Below are 23,299 nucleotides of genomic sequence, written 5' to 3'. Positions count from 1 at the left end.
CTTGCCATATCGAGAATGGGTTGTGTACATAAGCTGGTTCAACTGGGGTAGCAGGCGACAGGAGTAGATGCAACATCGGCCAGATGCGCGGTGTTGCGCACAGGGCAGGGCAGATTCCAATCTTTCACACTTAGGTAATACATTTAATTCCGCGAATCAGCGCGACTCATCGCGTTGTACGTCTAGGTACTACCTGGGCAGTGTTGTGTGTTCCTGCGCTTCATCCTTGCGACTTGCTTTACGTGATAAGCCACACGTATGTTGCTATGAAGATCTCATATTCCTAGCTAGGCACTGTCATGTAGCGACGATGGATTACCCTCTTCCCCAATCTTCAGTCCCTAGTATACGTAGATGAAGTCTTCGTTCTCCATGTCTGTCAGATCAGAGAAGCCATTGTCTTGCTCCTGTCTCTGGTCTTGCGCCTCCATTTCCACTCCTTTCTGTGTCATTTCCTTTTTCTTCAACATACTTTCGTCAATTCTCACTGCACTCTTGCCTAACTCCTCTCTTCGCTTCGCATGTCTCTTGTTCAACAGTGCCAAGTACATAGGAATGAGGAGTGCGATGATAGCAACCAGCGCGAACATTACCAGGTTGGAGATAAGGCCGGGCCGGTATAGAGGTGCATCGTCAACAGAGTACAAGAGTGGACCGATGACGTTGCCTGTGCACATGCCGATGAACACCATAGCCGACGTACACTTCTTCTTCGTGTCACCAGCGGTGTTCTGCACGTGCCAAGTGTATATCAAAGGTGTGATGGCAGCAAGACATGATACCAGGTAGTATCCAAAGAGCAAGACGCCTTTGTGCTGACGGGGTACGGTCAACATCATGATCGTGCCGATGATGGGTAGGATCGCGACAAGGGCAATGGCAAGACCTTTGCGACTCCAACGTGCCGCTCCCCAGGAAGATCCCAGGATACAGACGACCTGAATGACACCGAAGGGAATGTTGAAAAGAATAGATTGGAAGTTAGTATAGCCGAAGTCGCGGATGATGAGATTCCCAAAGGTGGATATACCGCCACTTGCTATGCTTTAAGAAGGATGTTAGTAACAGGCCTCTGATGCAACTAGGTCAATTACTTACGAGATAGCGATGATAGCAATGAACCAACACCAAGTCTTGAAGTCGATCAAGGTCTCCCAGACCTGATCCCACTTCCATTCTCCAGACTGAATACCCATTTGGTTAGCCCTCAGACGCTCGACCGCAATGAATCGTTCTCGCTCGGTTAAGTATTTGGCTTTCATCGGGCTATCCGGCATCAAGACAAGGACGACGAAAGCATACGCTACAGTCAAGAGACCGCAGAACATGAAGATAACCTGGTACTTGTATAGCGAGTCGCTATTGATGTGTCCAAGACCGTAGGTGAAAAGGGACCCAACAATGAATGTGACACCGTTCATAGCGTTCCAGTAACCCGTTCGAAGAGTTTGTTCGGAACGGCGCCACCACATCGTTGTGGTCGCAACACACGCAGGAGCTATCATGGCTTCGAAGGAACCCAATACGAATCGCATACCGAGAAGGCTTTTGAAATCAGTACAGGCGGACATGATGGCCAGGCTGCTACCCCAGAGGAAGATAGCCGTTCCGATGACCTTACCAGTGGGCAGTTTGACGAGGATGAATGCGGCGAGCGGTTGCATGACTAGTTGGGCAAGATAAAGCATTGAACCAAGCCATGAGTATTGTCGTCCTACTAGTCCTGCATCCTTTTGCAGGCCGAAGATAGACACGTAGGATAACGAAGACTTATCGAGTTGTTGGAAAAAGTAGGCTCCTCTGAATATGGGTGTACAAGGTCAGTGCATATCTCACATGTAGTTCGTACAGAGATACTCACAGCAAAAGAGGGAGAACTCGATAGTCCACGCGCTTGAGGAGTGCGTGCTCTTCTTCGTAGGAGAAAGATACATCATCGACATGCGCATTGGCTAGAAACTTGGCTGCAGCGTCGGCTTTCGCAATATCCTGTCCAACTGTGGGGGTGGAGCGCTCGACATGGGTGATGGTGTCGTCTTTGGGAGTTTCAGTATAGGTTGTCGCCATGATGTTGCAGAGCGATGACTTTACGATAGGTAAGTGTTCTCCGTAATTATCTCCTAGGTGGTGGAATCATCTACTTATCAGTGGAAGGCTCCAGTTCGGAGAATAAGAACCGACCGATTGGGTCGACGAGTCTTGCTCGCAACTTCGTGTTGGGCATTGAACATCCACATGGCCATGCGTATCTCAAGCTTCCCGGTCACAATCAAAGCCCCTCATAGCCATGCTGATCCACGTATCACATCCTTCCATCCGTCGTCCATCCGCGCAAGTAGCACATTAACACAAGCTTTTGGGCAAGGAGTGAGCTTCCCCGCAGAGCTCACGCGGTAAACCCCATGCTTAGCTATGGTCGCCCCTGCTTCACTTTCCCCATGGGGGCGGGTCCTGTGGGGCCTCTTGTCAAAACATTGGTTCACCAACCGGCTATAGTGGCGGCAAAAGGCAGGATCGACATCGCGATATCGCGTGGTGCAACGTTCGGGGTGGGATGCGCCGAATTCGATGGCCTAGCCGGGGTAGCGATACACCGATGCGTCGCCATGGGAAGTTTCCTAAGAGGTTAAGAGGTGGCTGCAGAACAAAGTCTTGACCTACCGTACGCTTGGTTTAACGTTCGTTTTCGTATCTTTTATCGGCAAAAATGACGGGGGGGAACAAACAAAAGAGATATGCTCTGATTGGCACAGGGGGTCGTTCGTCCTTCTTCTACACAGCGATAGCGACGACCTACAAAGAGACCTCCGTTGTTGTAGCGCTATGCGACACCAACCAGACACGACTGGACTTTGCGAACTCACAGTTAGAATCTCTCGGCCATGCCAAGGTTCCCACTTTCAAAGCGTCGGATTTCGACCGAATGATTCGAGACACGAAACCAGACGAGGTCATCGTAACAACCATCGATCGCACACACAACATCTACATTGTTCGCGCGCTGGAACTAGGTTGCAATGTTGTAACGGAGAAACCCATGACTATTGACGCACCACGGTGTCGTGAGATCTTTGATGCTGTTGAGCGAACGGGCAAGAAAGTACGCGTTACGTTCAACTACCGCTACGCACCGCACAACACAAAGGTTTGGGAACTTCTTCGTTCTGGCGCAATTGGAAGGGTGACGAGCATACACTTTGAATGGATGCTCAACACATCGCACGGCGCAGACTACTTCCGCCGCTGGCACCGGGATAAGCGTAATAGTGGTGGGCTACTCGTCCACAAATCAACACATCACTTCGACCTCGTCAATTTCTGGTTATCCTCGCGTCCGGAAACTGTGTACGCGCAGGGAAATCTGAACTTCTACGGGCGAGAGAACGCTGAGAAGCGAGGCGTTCAAGACTTCTACACAAGAGCCCATGGCAGTGAGGTGGCGAAGAAAGATCCATTCGCACTACACATGGACCAAAATGAGAAGCTGAAGAAGATGTACCTTGATGCCGAGCACGAAGACGCATACTATCGCGATCAAAGCGTCTTCGGCGACGGCATAAGCATAGAAGATACAATGAACCTCTTGGTAAAGTATGAGAACGGTGCGCTACTCACCTATTCCCTGACTGCATACGCACCATGGGAAGGCTTCCGCGTGTCGTTCAACGGCACTGGGGGCCGTGTAGAAATGGAAGTCGTCGAGAACAGCTACGTGAACAGCGGAGGAGACCAATCGCTCGAGGGATCACTCGAAAAGCGATCGATTACACTCAGAAAGCTGTTTGAGAAGCCTGAGGACATAGAGATCCCTGATTCTGTTGGGGCGCATGGCGGAGGCGACGAGGTCCTGCTAGCAGATTTGTTTGGTGAGCAAGGTGCGGAGATCGACCAGGATATGAGAGCTGCTAGTCACGTTGACGGTGCGCTTTCAATTCTTACGGGCATCTGTGGAAATAAGTCAATGGCTACTGGACAGGTTGTTAAAGTGAGCGACGTGTTCGTGGTGTAACTGGGTATGGTGTGTCGGCCGCAGTATGATAATGAACCATCGAATTTCTCGGTATGCACGCAATGATACGATGTGGTATCTAGTGTTTCCGTATCTCAATGAAAGATCACGGTGGCTGGTAGTGACTAGTGACTTTGTTGAAGTAAGCGTCATCGTGTGGGGCGAACCGCGGCTGCCTCGAACCCTGACGAACAACGCTAAGATCGACGGGTCTCTCATTCCCGATGATATTCGTGAGTAGCTTTTCGTCACCGACATGTTGTTTGCTTGTATCATCAGCTAGCTCCTTGACATTCTAGCGACATTGGAAATGTTGCGCCCCCTGCAACACCTTCCGCACATATGTCCACTTTCAGAGGCGTCATAGCTGGTGAACATTGTTGCGCTGCCCTTCTCAATCGATATGCAGACTAACATCTTGCTATAGAATTTCCCTACATCAGGATAGATTATTTCCGTCAGCAACCGGAGCACAAGGCGCCGTTAGCATGCTTCTTGAGTCATGTACACTCTGATCATTTGGCCGGCCTCGAGTCGTTACGCGCTCCGTTTGTGTACTGTTCAGCTGCGACTAAGGAGGTGATTACTAAACTCGTTCGGCTCTGATGAACTTCACTGTAAAGCTGACATGCCTTGTAGATACTGCTGCGACTAGAGAAAATTTGCTATCGTGTCAACTTTGCTAAGGGGATCCTCGAGAGTAGCAATGTCACTTACAACAGAAGCATGCGCAAACTGGCCAAGGCGCTCCCTCTTGACACACCAACCTTGATTGAATTATCGCCAGGAAACAGTATCAGGGTAACTCTTATCGATGCAAACCATTGCGTCGGTGCCGTCATGTTTCTGATTGAGGGCAATGGTAAAGCAATACTGTACACCGGCGATATCCGCGCGGAGGAATGGTGGGTAAACTCAATAGTACAAAACCCAGTACTATTGCCATATTCACTCGGAAACCGAGAGCTCGATTGCATGTATTTGGACACGACTTTCGCTACAAAAAAGGAGCCCTATCGACAATTTCCGAGTAAAGCACAAGGCATACAAGAGCTGCTGGACAAGGTGAGTGAGTATCCGCGCGATACAATCTTTTACTTCCATTCTTGGACGTTTGGATATGAGAACGTATGGATAGCGCTCTCTGCATTCCTACACTCGCGCATACACCTTGACGAGTATCGAGCGCGTGTATACGGTTCATTGTCTACGCTAGATAAGCGGCAATTGCGAGAAGCAGGCCTTGATGTCCCAGCAAGTAACAAACCGCTTCAAGAAATTGGACTGGAGATCCGCGAGGCTCCTGCTTTATGCGGTTTTAGGAATGGAAATCACATACAACCGGGTTGTCTGACGTCTCAGGAGGACGTCCGCATTCATAGTTGTGAGCGTGGCATGGGTTGTTCAGTCCTGGACCGCGATTCGAACGCAGAGATCATACACATCATCCCCATCGTTACGCGCACCGACGGAGTGGATATCGCCGAACTAGGCGTTGGAGGTGGCAAGGGTGATCTCGATCAGAAAGAAGAGCTAGAGTCTGGTGGAGTGGGCGGCATAGACAAGTTGTTAGAGCTCTGTGCTGCATCCATAGACGATGAGCGTTTGCTCGCGAAAGTAGTTGCGTTGGTACGGCGTACTCTCATCGAAGATGGCAAACTCGACCTGGACATGCAGCTTCAAAAGCACATTCATGACACGCAAGACGATGTGTCTTTGGAAACTCTCGTCTCTATATTTTCATTCAATGCTTCAAAAGACTCCGGAATGGAATTGCCGTCTAATAGGACGATTCGATTTCCATACAGTCGCCATTCTTCATACTCCGAACTTCGTGGCCTTGTTAGGGCCTTCAGTCCTAAAGATGTATTTCCATGCACTGTTGACGATGTTCATTGGACACCCGAGCTTAGCATGCGAAATATGTTTGGCGATTTGTGCTCGGCTGATCTTTTTCGCCACGATACCATAATGATGGAGATTTTCGAAGCCAGATTGGCCTTCGAGCGCCGACAAAAGCGATACAGAGGAGAGAACCCAACGGATACGCAAATGACTGATGATGGGGCCTATGAACGGCATGTCATACTCCCCACCTCGAACGACATGGCTTCAAGCACGCCAACCAAATCAGGAAACTTTGGGGTTCCGAGGGTTCTTCCTACATCAAAACCACCTTTTGCGCATAGTTCTCGTCAGGAAGTGGCCAATCAAACTCCAGAAGATCAATCTATCCACTTTTCGTCGGTAGCCAAACAGTACACCACGGCTTCCAATTCTTCCTCCAGAACAGATTTACTGGCACCCAGCTTACACAAAAGGCGACGAAAGACAAATCGGCAACTTGCTTACGACGCAGCAATTGGAGCCAATGGTCTTTCTTGGAGCGACTATGGTGGTTTAGTTTCAACCAGAAGCAGGGTCGTCCAAGATGAGCCAGAGCTCTGAGAGAAACCCGATCTTGCGACCCTTTGCTAATATAGGCGATTTGACGCTCATATATGCTGCAGAGAACATGGTTTGTTGTGATGCGGTGGCAAAACGAATAGTGTGGGAAAGCCTTTGGGATGATATGGTGTAGTTGCTGTATCCCTTCGCATTGGCATCGAGGGCCCTAACTTAACAATGTATTCACAGATCAACGTGGTTCATTTTGGGCAAAAAATACTACCCTCACATTTGCACTTCTCTAAGATCCTCTCGTGTTCTCTCTCTACCTCTCCGTCAGACTGTTCTTGCTCGCGCTCCATCCCTCCGCACCTCAAGTCAGCACGACACACCAACGTCTTCTCTTCGAAGAAATCTGTGCCATCTCCCAACCTCCCTTCCTTTGCGATACGTTCAGCCTGCTTCGTGTCTACCCACCAATATTCCTTGAACCCTCTTATCGGAAAATCTCTAACTTTATCGTCTCCTCCGTCTAGTCCCACATACCCTCGAACTGCCTTATGTAAATCATTCACGTAAATCTGCATCAATATTGGCCTGTCTAGCTGCCAGTCTGCTAATTCGTGAATACTAGGTAATGGCCAGCAGTCGTCCCAGTGCACTCGTAACGAATCGAGACGACCAAGATCAGTCGGCAGGCCTGTGAACTCTACAAACTTGCGTTCCACAGCCGACGCAAGAACTTGCCATGCGCGCCCGTGTCCCGCTGTATTCAAGTTCCATTCTGTACTCCAACAAGCTTGGCAGGCATAGTAAAGAAAGAACATATGACAAGCTTCGTGTAAAAGCGTGCTGAGCATCAACATGCAGTCTATAGATGGTAGTATGACGATGCTGTAGAGAAAGTAACGCACAGACGCCACGCCGATTGCCGTTTCATATCCGGGGTGTGGGGGAGTAGTAGCCCAACGAAAGCAGGAGAGGCGACGTGGAATGTCGGAGCCGAAGAATAGAATGTTGATATGCTTCCAAAGCTCGCGCATTGAAGATTCAGGGAAGATTGTGTCAAGACTTGCAGATGGTGTGGATGGTGTGATGGCAAAGAACAGTGACATGTGCTCTTGAACCCATATTTGAAGGTTCATCAAAGCGGCTAGTTGCGTGTTATTAAGAGATTCCAGTGGGCGGTCGAAGTATTTCACTGCTATTCTAGTCAGTTCCATTGCTTCAGCACGGAGCGCAACGTTCATTTTCAAGGGTTTGTAGCACTGGTTTCCGAACTCGTTTTTGGTGCTGTCGAGTTTGAGTTTGGGATGGTCGTGTGGATGTATCTTGCAGTTCCAATGGGACTTGTAGAAACGCGGATCACACTGATCACAGTTGCATGCTGGTTGGGGATCCTGGGCCTCGATAAGTGCGCGAAGACCGTCAAGGGTATCTGGGCACGGGAACGTCTGCTTGCTCCTACGCCGAAGAACGTCTTTCATGCTAGTTTTGATGTGTAATTTGATGTAATCTTGGGGCATCTCCATGACACAGGAGTGGGTTGGTGGGAGTCGATGTGTTGTGTCCAGGCAGATCTGCAACTCCCCCACAATCCGCTCTATTGTACCCAGAAATTGGTGTAGAGAATTCGATTCACTCAAAAACATGCAAGCTTCCTCATCTGTAGATCACGTTTGTGCAGTGAAGGGCTACGTACGTTGGCGAACTACCGTTGAATTTTTGCATGGAATCTACCGTTGCTCGTCGGCTGCCTAAACGCCACGTAAGAATGCTTCAATGACCTACGCCACCTGCTACCCAATTCAGGAAATCAGGGTCGTTCGGATTTGGAAACAGCCCTCTGTCTGGTGGCGGCTGTCCTTCCGCCTGCTGTTGCTGCACCGGAATTCCCTGATTCAGCTGCTGTTGTTGTTCCTGTTGCCGTCTTCTCTCTTCCTCTTGTCTTCTCTGCCTCTGTGTCCTGTAGTACAGCAAGAATGCCAAAGCGCCGCTCAGAGCCAGAATGATGAGCGACTCGAGAATATCCGAATCAATATCGTCGCCGTGGTAGCCGTCACCGTAGTAGTCGTCGCCGGCTGTATGTGTGTCATCGAAGTCATCAGGCTCGTATTCATCCCAGCCGGCGAGTTCGGCTTCGAGGAAAGCGTTGAGCCACTCCGAAAGTGTCCATTGTTTCTTGACGACTGCAGCCAGATTAGTACTAGATCGGTCGAAATGTTTTCAGAAGTGGCGTCTTACCGGGCTCCTCTTGGATAGACTTGATGTTGCCATTTGTGAAGGTATTCCACCAACTCCGGATCCTGAGTTTGTACAACGCTAGGATGACGGGTAGGTAAGCCTCGCGCGGATTTGTCTCCAAGGCAAGATCATAATGTCTTTTGGCAAGATGGAAGTCTTGATCAATGCCGATGCCATTCTCGTGCATCCAGCCCAAATTCCACATGGCTTGTGCGCTTCGCATGGTCTCTGCTGCTGCTGTATAACAAGCCACAGCCTTTTCGGAATCAGGATGTGTTCCGAGACCCATCAAATAGTAATCTCCCATCTTCACCATGGCGTCGACATTCTTCTGTTCTGCAGAGCGCGTCCAATATACTAGCGCCAGGAATGCATCGCTAGCCAGCGAAGGGTTCTGCTTCATGAAGGGAACGAGCGAGTCTAAGGTAAAGCGAGGCTTGACTTGGTCGAGAAGGTAGGCGACGTTAGCCTGCGCAACCTCGAAGCCTTGTTCAGCTGCCATCATGTAGCTAACGAGTGCAGTCTCTAGGTCGCCATTGGCGTAAGCCTCATTGGCTTCTGGAAAAGATGTAGAGACAAGCTCGGCCTTCTCTGCGACGATCTTGTAGTATGTGGCCGCTAGAGGGCAAGACTTGGTGCGAGCGATGCCGTTGTTCGTCATTTCAGCTAAGTAGTAGAAGGCCTCGAGATGCCCATGCCTAGCTGCAAGCTCAAAGTATTTAGCCGCGATGGCGATATCGCCTTGGTCCAGAAAGAGCGCACCAAGTCGGACTTGTGCAACTGCCAAATCCTGGTCTGCAGCTGCGCCGAACAGTTCAGCAGCCTTTACAGCGTCCTGAGGCACGCCTAGGCCTTTCAGATACATGATACCCATCGAGTACTGCGACAGTGCATCACCCAACTCCATGCCACGTCGAAACCAGGTTCTTGCAATCTCGAAACTTTGTGGCATACCCTCGCCGCGCAGAAACATCCGGCCAAGATAGCCAGCGGCCTTCGCAGCTAGCTTCTCGGTAGTCGGCGATACATTTGCGTTAATCTTTCCGTCCTTTGTCCAGTACATGCGGGCAAGTTCCAAGAACCGTTTCTTAGCCGCCGGAAGGTCTCGCTTCAATGTTCGTGCGCCGTCATAATTGAGTTTAGCAAGATTGAATGTGGCCCTAGCATCACCCTTTCGGGCCTGCAGATCCATGTATTCGAAGACGTCGTCGAGGGAGGAGAAGGCATCAGATTGAGCGCTTGCAACCTTGGCGTTGGGTCCCGAGCTGCTCGCACTTGCACCTTCGCCATACACACCGCCTTGATCGTCGGCGATATTGTAAGACTCTCGCGGCATAGAATGCCCGCCTGGTGGACCAGACCGCATGTATGCAATAGCCTTCTCAGCCGCCGCTTTGTAGAAATGTACAGCCTCGTCACAGTTTCGCGGAGTGGATATGCCCGCCGAATGTCTATACGCAACAGCCATTTCTGACCGTACGTCTCCACCTTCAGCGCCCAATGTGTAGTATAGCATGGCCTTGGACTGGTCTTGCTTGACTGCCCCGCCGATGCCAGTCGCATGCATGAAGCCAACCATGTGCTGTGCCGAGGCATTCCCATTCAAAGTCGCGAGCTCGTGGTATCTTCGAAAGGCCTCGGAGTAGTTGCGCGGGTGCGTGTAGTTGCCGTAGAAGTTCATCTCGGCGAGAGTAAAGATTGCATCGGGGTTCTTCTGGGCCGCGGCCTCTTCCAACAAGTCAACGGCCCGTGACAGGGAATGTCCAAGTTTCTTGGGCTGCGGGTTCGTGGTCAACAGCTCCTGCTGCGGCGGCCCATTCATGAAGAGCAGGAAGAAGACTTCCTTTGCGTAGTACGCGCTGGTACCCAGTATGCCAGACTTTTTGTCGAAATTCCACCATGGCGCCGCAGCCGGTTTGATCGTGTGTAGAAGCGCCATAGCATCGTCAAAGGCCAGTACGCCCTGGTCTGGGTTCACATCTCCTTCTATGTTCCCCCATCCCGACTTCCAAGCCTCTCTGGTCTGCCCCGAAGAAACGCATAAGAATAGCGAGAGAAAGACTGCGGGTCTACCAGTCAGTCAGAAGCTACTTCAGTCGCATGTGCAGATACGTACCAAAAAGAAGCGGCACAAGCCGCTGTAGCTGCGGCCTCATTGCGGGTATATGTCGAAATTCAAAGTGATGGGAAGAAAGAAACTCATGGCGTCATCTCGCGGGGGTCCGAAGCAGAGGCGCGACTACTTGTACGCAGTCGTGGTGCAGTTGTTTGTAGAGGCCAGCTTTCCACTATCACGGCAGTTACGCCCCCCGATGCGTGGCTTCTGCAGCCAATGAGCGTTGACGTCACTTATGTCACACGTTCGCGCGCCGCAACATCGCCGCGTACTTCCCCGGCTTTCACTCATAGGAAACTGGCAAACGTCCTCGCTTGCGTCAAGCTTCAGCGCTCTCGCGATATTTCTCCGTCGCTATCTTGCTTCTTTCGCGGACGAAAGCCCGCGGGCAAGGACAACCGACCTCTTTCCGCATTTGTCATCGATGGAAGCACTAACACCCTTGCACGTATCATCATCATGATTCCCGTTTTGTTCCTACGCGTTTTCCTACGCGATGTTCATCTTCCCACTATCGCTCTTTGATAGCACTTTTCTTGTCCCCTGAAATCGTATCGAAGAACCTACATCATGGCAGTCTTGAACGCCTCAACAGAACGCGCGCCACTACTTCGGCGTTCGACGTCGCCAAGCTTGTCGGACAGAGATAGTAAAGATGGTGAAGCAGCCATCTCGACGTTGAGAGGGTCACTTGTTGTCGGATCTGTCGGTCTTTTGATCTTTCTGCAAGGTATGTCTATCCGATGTCTGAAGCACCATCAGCTTTTTTTTCTTCTCTTCTCACTTTGGACTTTGTGTTGTGCCATCCTTAGATGAGTGAGATTGTGCACCGTGGCAACTAGCAGAAGCCATTTGGTATTATATTCTCGCGGTACTTTTTCAAACGACGTTCTAATTGCTATGGTAGCCACAAACATCTCCATCCTTACCACAACCCAGTCATCTATCGCTGCAGACTTAGATGCCTTCGAAACCGCTAGCTGGTTTACTTCTTCGTATCTCATCGCCATGTCCTCTCTCGCTCCCTTGATGGGACGACTATGTCAGGTCTTTAGTCCGCGTCTATGCATGTTCTTTTCCACCATGTTGATCTGCATTGGATCGGTCATAACGTCCACCTCCGTATCTTTCGAGCACTTCATTCTTGGTCGCGTGGTGACTGGAGCTGGTGGTGGTGGCATCTTCATTGTTGCTAGTATCATGGCAATTCAGATGACTAGCCCGAAACGGAGAGGTCTCTACATGGGTCTTGCCAACACTGCAATGACGGTCGGTGTCTCGCTAGGAGCGGTGATAGCGGGTGCGCTTGAACCTAGGATCGGATGGGTAAGCTGTTACTCTAACTCCAAGTCATCGTCAGTCCCCTATTGACACGTACAGAAACCACTTTTTGGTATACAAGCACCAATAAGCTTAGTGGCCGGCTTGGGTCTGCTGTTCTCTATTCCAGCTAGCCATACATCAAAGAACATCAAGTACGAAAGCCTCTCGATTCGTGAGAAGCTCGCCCGCATCGACTACTCTGGAGCGCTCCTCCTGACCACCACCATTGTACTCTTTCTTCTCGGCTTGTCCGGTCCAAAGGTCCTCCCAACACCCATCATTCTATCGGCCCTCGCTCTGCCAGTCTTCGTTCTCAACGAGGCCTACGTCGCTGGCGACCCTGTCATTCCAGTCTCTGTGCTGCGGTCGCGCGGTACCCTATTGACCTGCCTCGCCACGACTGGTTTCATGATGGCTCGTTGGAGTATCCTTTTCTACACGCCCGTGTATGCGCTTGCCATTCGAGGCTGGGCGCCCGCCGTTGCTGGCTCGATTCTCATCCCTACGAATGCCGGCTTCGCAACTGGCGGTCTTCTTGCTGGCATCTTTCACATCAAACGCACAGGCAGCTTCTACCTCCATACTGTTGTAGCCATGGCACTTTTCCCAATCACGATGGCTGTGCTCGCCCTCATCTCCACGCCCACAAGTCCATGGGCTCTTTACGTTGCCATGGTGTTCCTCAACGGCCTTGTCACTGGTGCTGCAACAAACTACGCATTAGTCCATCTCCTACATCTTACGCTACCAGAGGTCCATCCGATTGTCATCTCCCTCCTTGCTACCTTCCGCGGCTTTTCTGGCTCTTTTGGCTCAGCGATTGGTGGTGGCTACTTCGTCCGTGTGCTGCACAAGTCTCTGGACAGGGGCTTTGCGAAAGCAGGGTTGAAAGGCCGCGGTGAGCTTATTAGGAGATTGCTGGGAAGTCCTGCACTTGTGGGAAAACTGGAAGGTAAGGATAGGATCGTTGCCGTTGGGGCATATGCGGATGCACTCAAGGCGTTATTTCTCTGCGCCGTAGGGCTTTCGGTTATTGTTGTTCTTGTACAGGCCGGTACAGGTTGGAAAGAACCGATAAAGAGTGAGAGTCAGAGGGAGGAAGAAGAGGCTGACGCCGAAGATGGGGTGCCTGCAGGTGCTTGAATACCACGTAGGTAAACCGGTCCTTGAACAAATGTACATCGGAACTACATTGACATCTGCATGCTAAACCGCGTCCTTTAACCTGTCAATCTCCAAACATCCACTTCTAGTATTCCAAAGAACTCCACGCCGGAGCGCTTCGAGAGACAAGCCCTTGAGCGCAGGGACTTCTTATGAGTATGTAGGTCTACACATACTACTCAATGGTTCCAGGACTGTATGTACGTGTTGAGAGGCACACTTTGATGTTTCCCAATCACCTCGTTTCGTGGTTCTACTAGTTCTTATCACCAGCTCTCGTGTAACCCTTCCCAAGTGACCTGTCATTTTTCATCCGGTACTGTTGGTACCCGACATGCATACTGGCGACGCTGTCTCCATGCTCTCTTGCCTTCCACCAACTTCCATATTGCATCTTCCGGCTTATGTTCGGTCTCGCTTCGAGTGTTTGTTGTTGTCGGTGCAGGGTCCATGCTACGTCGCGCCTGCCTGTATAAGATTCTCCACGCTCACCTTCAGTCTCTACTACCTCGCCTCACGATATCACCAACGACGTACGAGATTGGTTATACTATCAGCAGACGCCGATTGTATTGCCGACTGTCTGCGATACCTACTCTCACCGCACAATGTAAGTCTCTGTCCCTTCCAGTGTCTAGATTGCAAGTCTCCAAGTTGAGACAGTTTGCTCCACGAGTTAGCATGAGCACACTACCGATTTTGGCCCTCGGTCAAGCATAGCACACGCTCGAAGCTATACTTCAGCAGCAGCAGCCACCAATGCCACGTCCAACATCTGCTGCACCTCAGTGAACCGCCGCTTCTTTCCAAGGCACAAACAGCTGACCTATACTACGCCCAGACTCAATCCCTTCTTTCTCAAAGAATCCGCATCATGGCTCGTGGCTCAACTGCTATCATGTCGAATCTTGTGGCCAATCCCTACCCTAAGGCGAAGGAGCATGTCGCTCGCATATCTCTTTGCGAAATCTGCGATCGCCAGATCCTCACTAAGGACTGGGCCAGTCACAAGAACTCCAGGAAGCACCGTGCGGCTGAAGCTAAAGAACGTGAAGAGCTAGAGAAGTTGAAGAATCTCGCAGGTAGCTTCGGTGGCGATGCGACTGGCTTTGGCGACAGCAACGAATTCGGCGGTGCTGGTCAGTTCGCAAATGCCAACGAGTTCGGCGGTGCTGCTAATTCTACCAACGATGGCTGGGGCTCTGGTGGCGATTTCGCTACTACCAACACTTCAAGCTATAACAACACCGGTGGTGGCGATCGTGCCTGTTACGGGTGCGGTCAAACTGGACATCAAAAGCGCGACTGCCCATCTGGTGGAGGTGGCGGTGGCGGCGGCGATCGTGCCTGCTACGGCTGCGGTCAGACCGGTCACCAGAAGCGCGACTGTCCTCAGGGTACCGGTGGTCAAGCTTGCTTCAACTGCGGTGAGACCGGGTAAGTCTAATATCTTCGTACTATTTACTAGTGCCGTGCTAACGTCTCATCAGCCATCGCAAGACCGACTGCACTCAGCCTCGAAAACCTATGGCTGGTGGTGGCGGCCGGGCTTGCCATAACTGCGGAGATGAGGGCCATATGTCACGTGAGTGCGACAAGCCTCGTGTGATGAAGTGCCGCAATTGCGATGAGGAGGGTCACGCATCGCGCGAGTGTCCAAAGCCTCGTGACTGGAGCCGAGTCAAGTGCCGTAACTGTAACAACTTCGGTCATGGCGAGAAGCGATGCCCGGAGCCTCCTGCTGAGAACACCAGCGGTGACTGGGGTGGTATCGGGGATTCAACAGCTGCAGCTGGAAGTTGGGGTGTTGCTCCTGTTGAGTCGACAGGCAATTGGGCTGATGATACCACTGCGGCGGTCGATGCCGACATTTCTTCTGCCTGGTGAACTATCCTGGAGATTTACAACTGCTTGTTGGCTCGATGATGTTTTAGCATCGCCCAACATACGCAATATCTTCAACAATAACTGACCAGCCTGGGAATCTATCGATACGACAGCTAAAGGCAAGGAAGAACTCGAAGCTTAGTTAAGCTCGCAATCAAATGACGGATAGGGGCTGGAGAGAGTCGGGCAGTCTACGGATACGCAGTTTCATGCGAAGCAGGACACAGTCCTATACAGCTAGGGACTAGAACACGTACAACGAGGTATTCTCAAAATGACAACCAAATGTGAATTACCACACAGGCTCGTACATGACAGTCTGACCCGCCCGCGTTCTCACAGACTAGTGCTGTTTCTCGCTCGCTACTGGGGTCGCTGCTTTCCTCAAACTCCTTGATCTTCGGCATGAGCATTGCAATGAGCCAGACTCCAATACCTGTTTCCATTCATGACAGTTGGAGTACGGGTAGGTTCGTTCGTATCCAGCACTGGGAGCCGGTAAACCGAAGTCAGTAGATAGTGGACCCCACATCAGATTGGTTGCAATTTTGGTCCTGGTCAAGAGTACATCAAGCCACAGTGAGAATAGACAGTCAGTCAGTAAATCTCTGATGCGAAGAAGAATAAAATTGGTTGTGTAGAACCTGCACGCGAACTGGTGGATCTCACAGGGATACGGATAAACCTACATGTAATGTGTCCATCACTCACGAGCGTCTCGAAACGTCCTAATGTATATAACTAAACAGACAATTATTGAGGAAGCAGGGACATGAGAAGTGTGGCCGAGAGAAATCGGAGACCCTATGTTTGGAGAGCGAATAGAATCTAGATTGCGGAATGTTTTCTTAACAGAAACTTATGGTTTACAATCTTCGCCCGTCCTTGCGGCTTTCGACATTATCGTCCTCTTGCATATGCTGATACCGGGTCCTAATCCGTGTTTGAATTGAGCTCTTCCTAAGTAAACCAAATACAGTTTCTCAAATCCGAAACCTTACACAACGCGCAGATAGATTCACTGGTTGACTTTCGTGCAAAATGTAAGTTTCAGCAAGCTCTAGAAGAATACCAAAACCAGAGCGCAATCTGCTTGTCCCGTACTTAGTCAATTTAGGTCAAGATAGTGGAGGATAAAGCGATAAGAGTAACTAGAAAGGATGCGCATGATGCATCGTATAGCGTATTTTTTGTCATGGCGGAAGCGGAGTCGGAAGGAGAGCCACAGCATGTGAAAGGCGAAGAGACAGATATCAATGACGACCAAGACCGGTGCGTCATGGTGCGCGGGCATGTGCAAAGGCTAAAAGGTAGAACGCGCCGCGAGAGTTTCCTTCGATGTCAGCAATGCGGGTCGGGAGCGTACGGAAATCCAATGTATTTGCAGCCCTAGATTAAGACACCTCTTGATCTCACCGGACACTTCGCCGTTAATATCCAGATGTAGTTTTCTGTCTGAAAGCTACTATAATACTTGAGAATCAGGGTCTATACCATGGTATTTTTGCGACAGGACCATGGCTGAAGAGACTTCCGGTGTACGTGAAGCAGCGGTCAAAACTCTCGTGTCGATCCGGGCTTTAAGAGCCCAACGGTGTCGATTACTATAGATGTAGTGCAACGTCTCCGCACATGGCGCGGCGGAAGGATCGCTACGGGGTCCACGTATGGCGCTACGGAGATATCTCCATCTCACAAGTCCTGGCGCTATTGCAAGTAAGCTCCAGCGGTGACACTCTCGGAAATGCGCTAATCTTGCGACAAATCGGTCAATGTACCACATAGATCTAGTAGATTGTTTTGGTGATGAACACTTGATCTGAGCTCCCTTTGTGGACTGACAGTATATGTCCTGACATAGTCCCTGTGTCTCCACAGACAGCTTGGCAACGATTATGCGATTTCCCATCCTTTCGACCCTGTTCGCATTCACGCAAATCGCCATCGCTCATGGGGCTGCGCATCCGATGTCTCCACTCACCCTTGTTAATCGGGACGACGTTTATGTTAATAGACTAGATGAACGCCCACCCCATCGTGTGTTAGTTGTTGTAGTATGCATCTCGTTTGCAGTCGTTCTTGCACTGGCCCAGGGTAAGTGCATCTTGTCGTAACTCTCTACTGTTTTGTATACAAGTACTGTTCAAACAATTACTAACTGTCAATCAGGGTACCGAGCTGGCCGTCTGGCCGGCCAGAAGTCAAAGACTCGAGTTTCTGACGTGCTCGTCTTCGCGCAAGGCTTCGTCTGTACAGCCTTCTTGTTTGCCACGGCTATACAAGTATCCGGACTGGGCTTACAAACGGATGGCCAGTGCCATGCTGCCATAAGAGTCTGCATCGTCATGTATGGCGCGGACAAGATAGCTCTGTCAGTGTCCTTTTGCGCGCGACGTCATCCTGCAGCACACACGCTGACCCATCCAGATATCTCTTTTTACTAGAGCGAGTCCATATCGTTCGAGCTCCGTTCGTCGGTCGTACGAGAGATAGATTATACGTCGTTGGAGCGATCCTGACTACCGGCGGGTTCTTCGTCATCATGGCCTGGCAGTTTGTCAATCCGTTTTCTGAGTTGAACCATCAGACTGGTATATGCAGGATCGGCATCGAACCACAGGCTGCAATGGCGATCATTGTGCTGGATATTCTCATCAACACCATTCTAACAGGAATCTTCGTGTGGCAGCTTCGGCCAGCTTTAGGCTCGGCCGCACCCAAGATGCGGAGTCTCGCTAGCAATACCACTTGTGTGGAATCCGACTCTCCAAGCCATGGACTCAGACAATGGATGGGCAAGACACGCCACTCGATGCGAACGTCTTCTCGGAGCGACCTGCGGGTCATGCTGGTTCGAAACGTTGTTGGCTCTGGCTTCATGCTGATGGTCACTGTATGCAACAACAGCTTGTTCCTCAGCTGGGCTTTTGCGAAGATGAGCCATGCATGTCTGTTAATGTGCCTGACAGACAGTAAGTTTGCACATTTCCGCACGATGGACAAGGCTAACATGTAACTCAGTTTGTCTCGGTATGCTTGTGACCCAATGGTTAACTATGCGTTCGGCTGAACCCGAGGTGATTCGTCCTTCTCAAGTTTCGGTTTCAGGCGAGCGTACAGACTCCATGTTACTCGTGAATGAGAAACCTGTACACATCAGCCGTGTGATGGATCAGGCACGCTTCAACCCTCGTTGAACGACCTGTTGCCACGAACAAACTACTTCCTACAACTTATACCTCACAGCCTTCTGTTATGAAGGTAGCGCACGCGACCCGCAAGTCGCCGTTCTTTTAGGAAAATAGGAGCTTAACACAGAAATGTCAAAATGTACGCATCAATTGTGTTACATGCGCTAAACGAGAAATGGTTTTCTCGATGCCAATCACCAGGCTTGATGCACCCTTGCTGTGCTTTTAGGCGAAGCACTTGTATTGGGTAACAGTGTCCAAGCTGCCGCTATATAGCCGGTTTGCGAAGAGTTCGAATGGCTTCGGCACCGATAGCGCGAGATGGACGGTCGAGCGCTGCTCGTTTGGAGAGGCAAGGAGAAATTTATGCAAGTATTCTGAACACATTCTGGGCGCTTGGAAATGCAGTTCGTACGTCCGAAAGCAGTTCTTAGTGTCGAGCAAGTTAATGTGAGAGTAAGCAGAATTAGATAGACCGACGTATCAAGAGGGAAAAATTGGTTTGCGTCCCATCGAAACCTACAAGCTTAGCTATCGTTGAAGAAACAAAACTTGAGATTTGTGTAACCATGGTCCTGTTGCAGGGATGCTCTGGATAGTTTGCTCGCCGTTGCCTCCATATTGTCGAGCTGCACATCAAGGATCCTACAGGCGACTTTTCCGGCAGAAGTGAGATCAAAACGAATGCTATTGTGATATTCTTCTAGATATACATAACCTGATTGCATGATATTCTGTCTCGATGATCATTCCGAAATCGTGGAGTGAAAGCGTGCTTGTATGATCTCAGAACCGAAATGGGGCATTCGACCGCACTTGATCTCTCAGTTACACGATAACGAATAATAGCTACGCGTGCTAAACGACAATTCAGACTGAACTTGATGATGAAGTCAGCGCAGGAGAACAGTGAAGAGTAGGACTAGATACTGAGTAATCATGACGGTACGTTGTTGGTGACGGACGAGCTTTTGAATGCAGATTGACTCTGCATTACAAGAATGTGTTGGCTAGATTCTCGAAATATTTTCTAGCAGAATCCAGATCGACGTTCACAGTGGCTTTCGATCGCTCTTTCTCAGTAAGCGTCTTTCCCAAGGAGACTTGCAACGCCTCTATAGTAAATTCCTCATTCGGCTGATTCATGATCTGGAGGTTCATGCTGCCGCTCTCAACCTCCTTACCACCGACGACGATGATATGGTTGTACTTCTTTGTCCTTGCTTCAGCGATCTTTTTGCCGAGCGAACGGTCGCTGGTGTCAACGTCTATGGGAAGGTGTATGGTCGACAACGGGAGTGGCTTAGGTGACGATGCGGAAATTTCTGGTGCGTCAGATGGTGTGAGCCCCGAGAGGACAGACTGAATGCGCGAGACATGTTCAAGGACCTTTGGGTCGGAATTCAGCGACAAGACGATGGCAGGCCGGGGAGACAGCCAGAACGGATATTTGCCAGCATAGTGTTCGATCAGCAGAGCCATGAAGCGCTCGATGGATCCGTAGATAGCGCGGTGGACGATGACCGGGCGGCGAAGGGCTGGGTCTAGACCTGCGTCCATGGACGATTGTGGCCCCGCCTCTAGTTCTTCCGGCGATGCCTGGTATTGTAGGTCGAAGCGCTGCGGAAGTTGGAAGTCCAGTTGTATGGTTGCCGTCTGATGCTCCTTGCCGTTCGAATCTTTTAGGATGATGTCGATCTTCGGCCCATAGAATGCTCCGTCTCCTTCGTTAATCGCCCATTCGCTTCCGATGTTGTTCAGCGCAGTAGTCAACTGCTCTTCTGCACGATCCCATTCCTCAATAGTGCCGATGAAGCTATCTTTTGGCCGAGTAGAGAGAAGCAGCTTGTAGGGACCTAATCCAAACGTGTTGTACACCATGCCCACAAACTTGAGTGTCTGCTCAATCTCGGCCAAGATTTGATCTGGTCGACAGAAGATGTGCGCGTCGTCCTGGTGAAACCGCCGGACTCTGGTCAGACCTGTCAAGGCGCCTGAGATCTCGTTCCTGTGTAGAGCACTGAAGTCGGCAAGTCTGACTGGCAGATCCCTATAGCTATTGATCTCATCCCTGAACAGCAAGCAGTGGCCTGGACAGTTCATTGGCTTCAGGCCGAATTCTCCGTCCTCTCCACCTTCTGCTTCTGGGATTTGCGCAGTTGTACCTCGCCCCTGCACACTGAACATATCCTCGGCATAGTTCTCCCAGTGTCCTGACTTCTCCCATAGTGACTTCTTATATATTATGGGCGTAATGACCTCCTGGAAGCCGAATTGTGGATACTGCGCTCGGAGGAACGACTGCAACTTCTGGAAGACATAGGCGCCGTTGGGAAGGATGAGCGGTGAGCCAGGGCTGTACGGAGATGTAATGAAGAGGTTGTGTGTCTGCGCGAGAGTTCGGTGGTCGAGGGAGGGCGTAGGCGGGGTGCCGGTTGTAGGGTTCAATTGCGCACTGGCGGGTGCCTCAGATGAGACAGTCACAGTGTGCTGTAACTGGTGAGGCGCAGAGCAAGAGCAGCTCCGCACAAAGAGACGGCCATTTTGGCGCCACGTTGCTGATGCTGGTTGCGCCTGTCGTGCAGTCCGTAGCGCGAACGAAAGCTGGCGTAATGACATCGGAAAGTCCTGATACCTGCAACGCCTTCGCGTGGTGTTCAGGATGCGCTTTCTGGGCTAGTCGTCTTGGCGGCTGCGAGCTCCAACATGACGTCGACGCGTCCACAAGTCAACACCACAGTCAGTAATGCAGCCAGGCACTAGAGGTAACGTGCTAGAGTCATTCATCCGCACGGAAACTTTACTGATGGCAAAAGCACTAAGTGTCTCGGCTGCGAGCTGATCGTGGTATGCGCTCGAAGCCTGATTGGTATGCCCCACGTCACACGTATGAAGTGGCAAACCGCCTACCCAACCTCCTACAACTACACAAAGGGCAGTCAGTGAGACAGTTTGGACTGTTTCTTGAAACACTGCTACTGCCTAATCCTATAACTACCACTTAATCCGCATCCTTGCCTTGCCCCACGCGATCATCGCCCCCACTCACAGATACTACCAACTTAGAACATGAGCGCACGTTCCCATCGACTCGAACACAGCTTGGGCAGTAGTTGGGGTGACGCTGACTACGCATCCGGCGACGAAGGATCGATTCACTCCGCTAGCGACGAAGCCAGTGAAGTGGAACTGGAAGGATCCGACAAAGAAACGATACAAGAACCTCAGACACCTGTGACACCGAGACCTAAGCGTGACCACCTCAGTCAATCAACACCTACAGCTCGAACCCAAGTTCGGCCAGTACGACAGCCAGCGAGTCGTACTAAAGCCAGTCAGTCGCAGAGAATAGGATCAGACCAAAGGACGCAAAGGCAAGACGTGTTCGAGCCAAGCTTCATCATGCCATCTATGGCCAACTCGCAGAGTGGATACAATGGGTCACCAGGGGCAAAGCCCCAGCCGCGAAATCGAGCAAGGAAACCGGCCCAAAACTCTTCATCAAATCCACCCCATGCATCTGGCATTTCTTCTACGAGAGGCTCTTCCAACGAATATCAACAGTCGTCACCACAGGAGCAGGGGGAGGTGAGCCCATGGCATTATGTGAGTCTCTTCTGGGATAAAGTCGCCGCACCACTTCTTGCTCATTTGTTGGATATCTTCTCCTACGCCCTGCGCCACTTCATCAAACCGGTCCTGGGCGTCATACTTGGTGTTGGTATACTAGTTTTCAGTATCCAGATAGCATCCGGCATGCTACGCTCCACAGTTTCAAATGCTGTAATGGGTCCTGTTTGTGCCATACCCGGCTCTTCTTATCTCATCGCTGCCTGTGTTACGACAGGCACAGAAAGCCCTCAAGCTGATTTTGAGGAACTTATCAACGTCCAAGGTAGATTTGAGGATATCTTGGATGCATCGAAAGATACTTCTGCATTACCTGCCACCATCAAGAACTCTGAACTTGCTATCCGCGATTTGCGAATTCTTGTCAAACACTCTCGTCTTCCAAGCCGCAAAGCACTGGAGAACGAATTTGAGTACTTTATGCAAACAGCTAATGAGGCTTCCCTCGATCTCTCCCGCTACAACAGCCGTATAGGAGCAGCCATGGACCGCGTCATCGCAACAAATACCTGGACCATGAATGTACTGTCTGGGATTTCGGAAAAAGAAGCATCAGTTGGCGCTGTTGGTCGAGTCCTCAACCAGCTCACAGGCGCATTTGTGGCCCCACCACCATCGCTTCAACAGCAGATCTTCGACCAATATGTCCTACACGTCAGCAAAAACAAGGACGAAATCACCGGTCTTATTCAAACTGCTCAAGCGCTTCTTCTTGTCCTACAAAATCTTGACGAGCGACTAGGTACCATCTATGAGATTGCGACAAACGACGACCAGACGATAACGAGCAGACAAGACGAGCTTCTCTCTAGTCTTTGGACAAAGCTCGGTGGAAACCGCGGGGATGTGAAGGCCAACATCAAATCCCTTAATCTACTCTCCAACATCAACGCGTACCGCAAGAGAGCCGTCAATCATGTAACGGACACGCTTCTCAAGCTACAGGAAATTCAGGCTGAATTGGAAAACCTGCGGGAAGGCGTCGCGGCGCCGGAGATCTTGGGATATGCGAGTGGTTACTCGTTAGAATTCCACATTGATACTATTGGGAAAGGTGTCGAGAGGCTGCAGGTCAGTCGTGGAGAGCAGATGAGGGAAGAGAGGGAGACATACAAGAGGCTCATGCGTGGTGGAGAGGAATCTGACGGCAGGAGAGAGCTGCCTGGACCGACGGTCACGGTCAGGGCGAAGTAGTAGAATTGTCTCGGCATTGAGAAGGTTGGATGACTCTACGTTTGGGCTTGGGTATGGCATGATGGCGTTCATGAGATTGTTTTTAGTCTCTTGGCTTCCTTTTTCCCCTAGTATGTGCCTAGATACCCACGCCATTCATAGCTTTTGACTTTA

The 23,299-nt window shown here is 50.7% G+C and overlaps 8 protein-coding genes across 8 annotated transcripts; 5 read left to right on the top strand and 3 right to left on the bottom strand.

The window, feature by feature from the left end:
• Nucleotides 1-341: 341 nt before the first annotated feature.
• On the bottom strand, nucleotides 342-2,067 carry GT037_006893 (mfs allantoate transporter; the record flags this gene model as incomplete). The annotated part of the gene is made up of 3 exons (XM_038931940.1): nucleotides 342-1,044; nucleotides 1,099-1,800; nucleotides 1,862-2,067. 3 exons carry the CDS (start codon nucleotides 2,065-2,067, stop codon nucleotides 342-344), a joined length of 1,611 nt encoding a protein of 536 aa, XP_038785412.1.
• Nucleotides 2,068-2,707: 640 nt separating this feature from the next.
• Nucleotides 2,708-6,457, top strand: GT037_006892 (oxidoreductase domain protein; the record flags this gene model as incomplete). Its single annotated transcript, XM_038931939.1, has 4 exons — nucleotides 2,708-3,985; nucleotides 4,212-4,242; nucleotides 4,437-4,588; nucleotides 4,649-6,457. 4 exons carry the CDS (start codon nucleotides 2,708-2,710, stop codon nucleotides 6,455-6,457), a joined length of 3,270 nt encoding a protein of 1,089 aa, XP_038785411.1.
• Nucleotides 6,458-6,657: 200 nt separating this feature from the next.
• GT037_006891 (hcp-like protein) lies at nucleotides 6,658-10,797 on the bottom strand (the record flags this gene model as incomplete). Its single annotated transcript, XM_038931938.1, has 4 exons — nucleotides 6,658-7,977; nucleotides 8,189-8,586; nucleotides 8,642-10,702; nucleotides 10,758-10,797. 4 exons carry the CDS (start codon nucleotides 10,795-10,797, stop codon nucleotides 6,658-6,660), a joined length of 3,819 nt encoding a protein of 1,272 aa, XP_038785410.1.
• A 530-nt stretch (nucleotides 10,798-11,327) lies between these two features.
• Nucleotides 11,328-13,223, top strand: GT037_006890 (mfs general substrate transporter; the record flags this gene model as incomplete). The annotated part of the gene is made up of 3 exons (XM_038931937.1): nucleotides 11,328-11,487; nucleotides 11,665-12,083; nucleotides 12,138-13,223. The coding sequence occupies 3 exons, from the start codon at nucleotides 11,328-11,330 to the stop codon at nucleotides 13,221-13,223; spliced, it is 1,665 nt and encodes a 554-aa protein (XP_038785409.1).
• Nucleotides 13,224-13,992: 769 nt separating this feature from the next.
• GT037_006889 (uncharacterized protein) lies at nucleotides 13,993-15,131 on the top strand (the record flags this gene model as incomplete). Its single annotated transcript, XM_038931936.1, has 2 exons — nucleotides 13,993-14,681; nucleotides 14,735-15,131. Coding segments are annotated over 2 exons (1,086 nt in total), but the record flags the coding sequence as incomplete, so codon positions are not given.
• A 1,485-nt stretch (nucleotides 15,132-16,616) lies between these two features.
• Nucleotides 16,617-18,328, top strand: GT037_006888 (uncharacterized protein; the record flags this gene model as incomplete). The annotated part of the gene is made up of 5 exons (XM_038931935.1): nucleotides 16,617-16,669; nucleotides 16,993-17,225; nucleotides 17,301-17,502; nucleotides 17,559-18,103; nucleotides 18,153-18,328. Coding segments are annotated over 5 exons (1,209 nt in total), but the record flags the coding sequence as incomplete, so codon positions are not given.
• A 987-nt stretch (nucleotides 18,329-19,315) lies between these two features.
• Nucleotides 19,316-20,941, bottom strand: GT037_006887 (class ii aars and biotin synthetase; the record flags this gene model as incomplete). The annotated part of the gene is made up of 1 exon (XM_038931934.1): nucleotides 19,316-20,941. One exon carries the CDS (start codon nucleotides 20,939-20,941, stop codon nucleotides 19,316-19,318), a length of 1,626 nt encoding a protein of 541 aa, XP_038785406.1.
• Nucleotides 20,942-21,391: 450 nt separating this feature from the next.
• Nucleotides 21,392-23,146, top strand: GT037_006886 (uncharacterized protein; the record flags this gene model as incomplete). Its single annotated transcript, XM_038931933.1, has 1 exon — nucleotides 21,392-23,146. The coding sequence occupies one exon, from the start codon at nucleotides 21,392-21,394 to the stop codon at nucleotides 23,144-23,146; it is 1,755 nt and encodes a 584-aa protein (XP_038785405.1).
• Between the last annotated feature and the right edge of the window lie 153 nt (nucleotides 23,147-23,299).

The sequence above is a fragment of the Alternaria burnsii genome (genome assembly GCF_013036055.1).
Source record: "Alternaria burnsii strain CBS107.38 chromosome Unknown 731, whole genome shotgun sequence".
Taxonomy (NCBI): Eukaryota; Fungi; Ascomycota; class Dothideomycetes; order Pleosporales; family Pleosporaceae; genus Alternaria; species Alternaria burnsii.
Note: the sequence above shows the minus strand (reverse complement) of the source record. Positions and strands in the feature narration are given on the sequence as shown.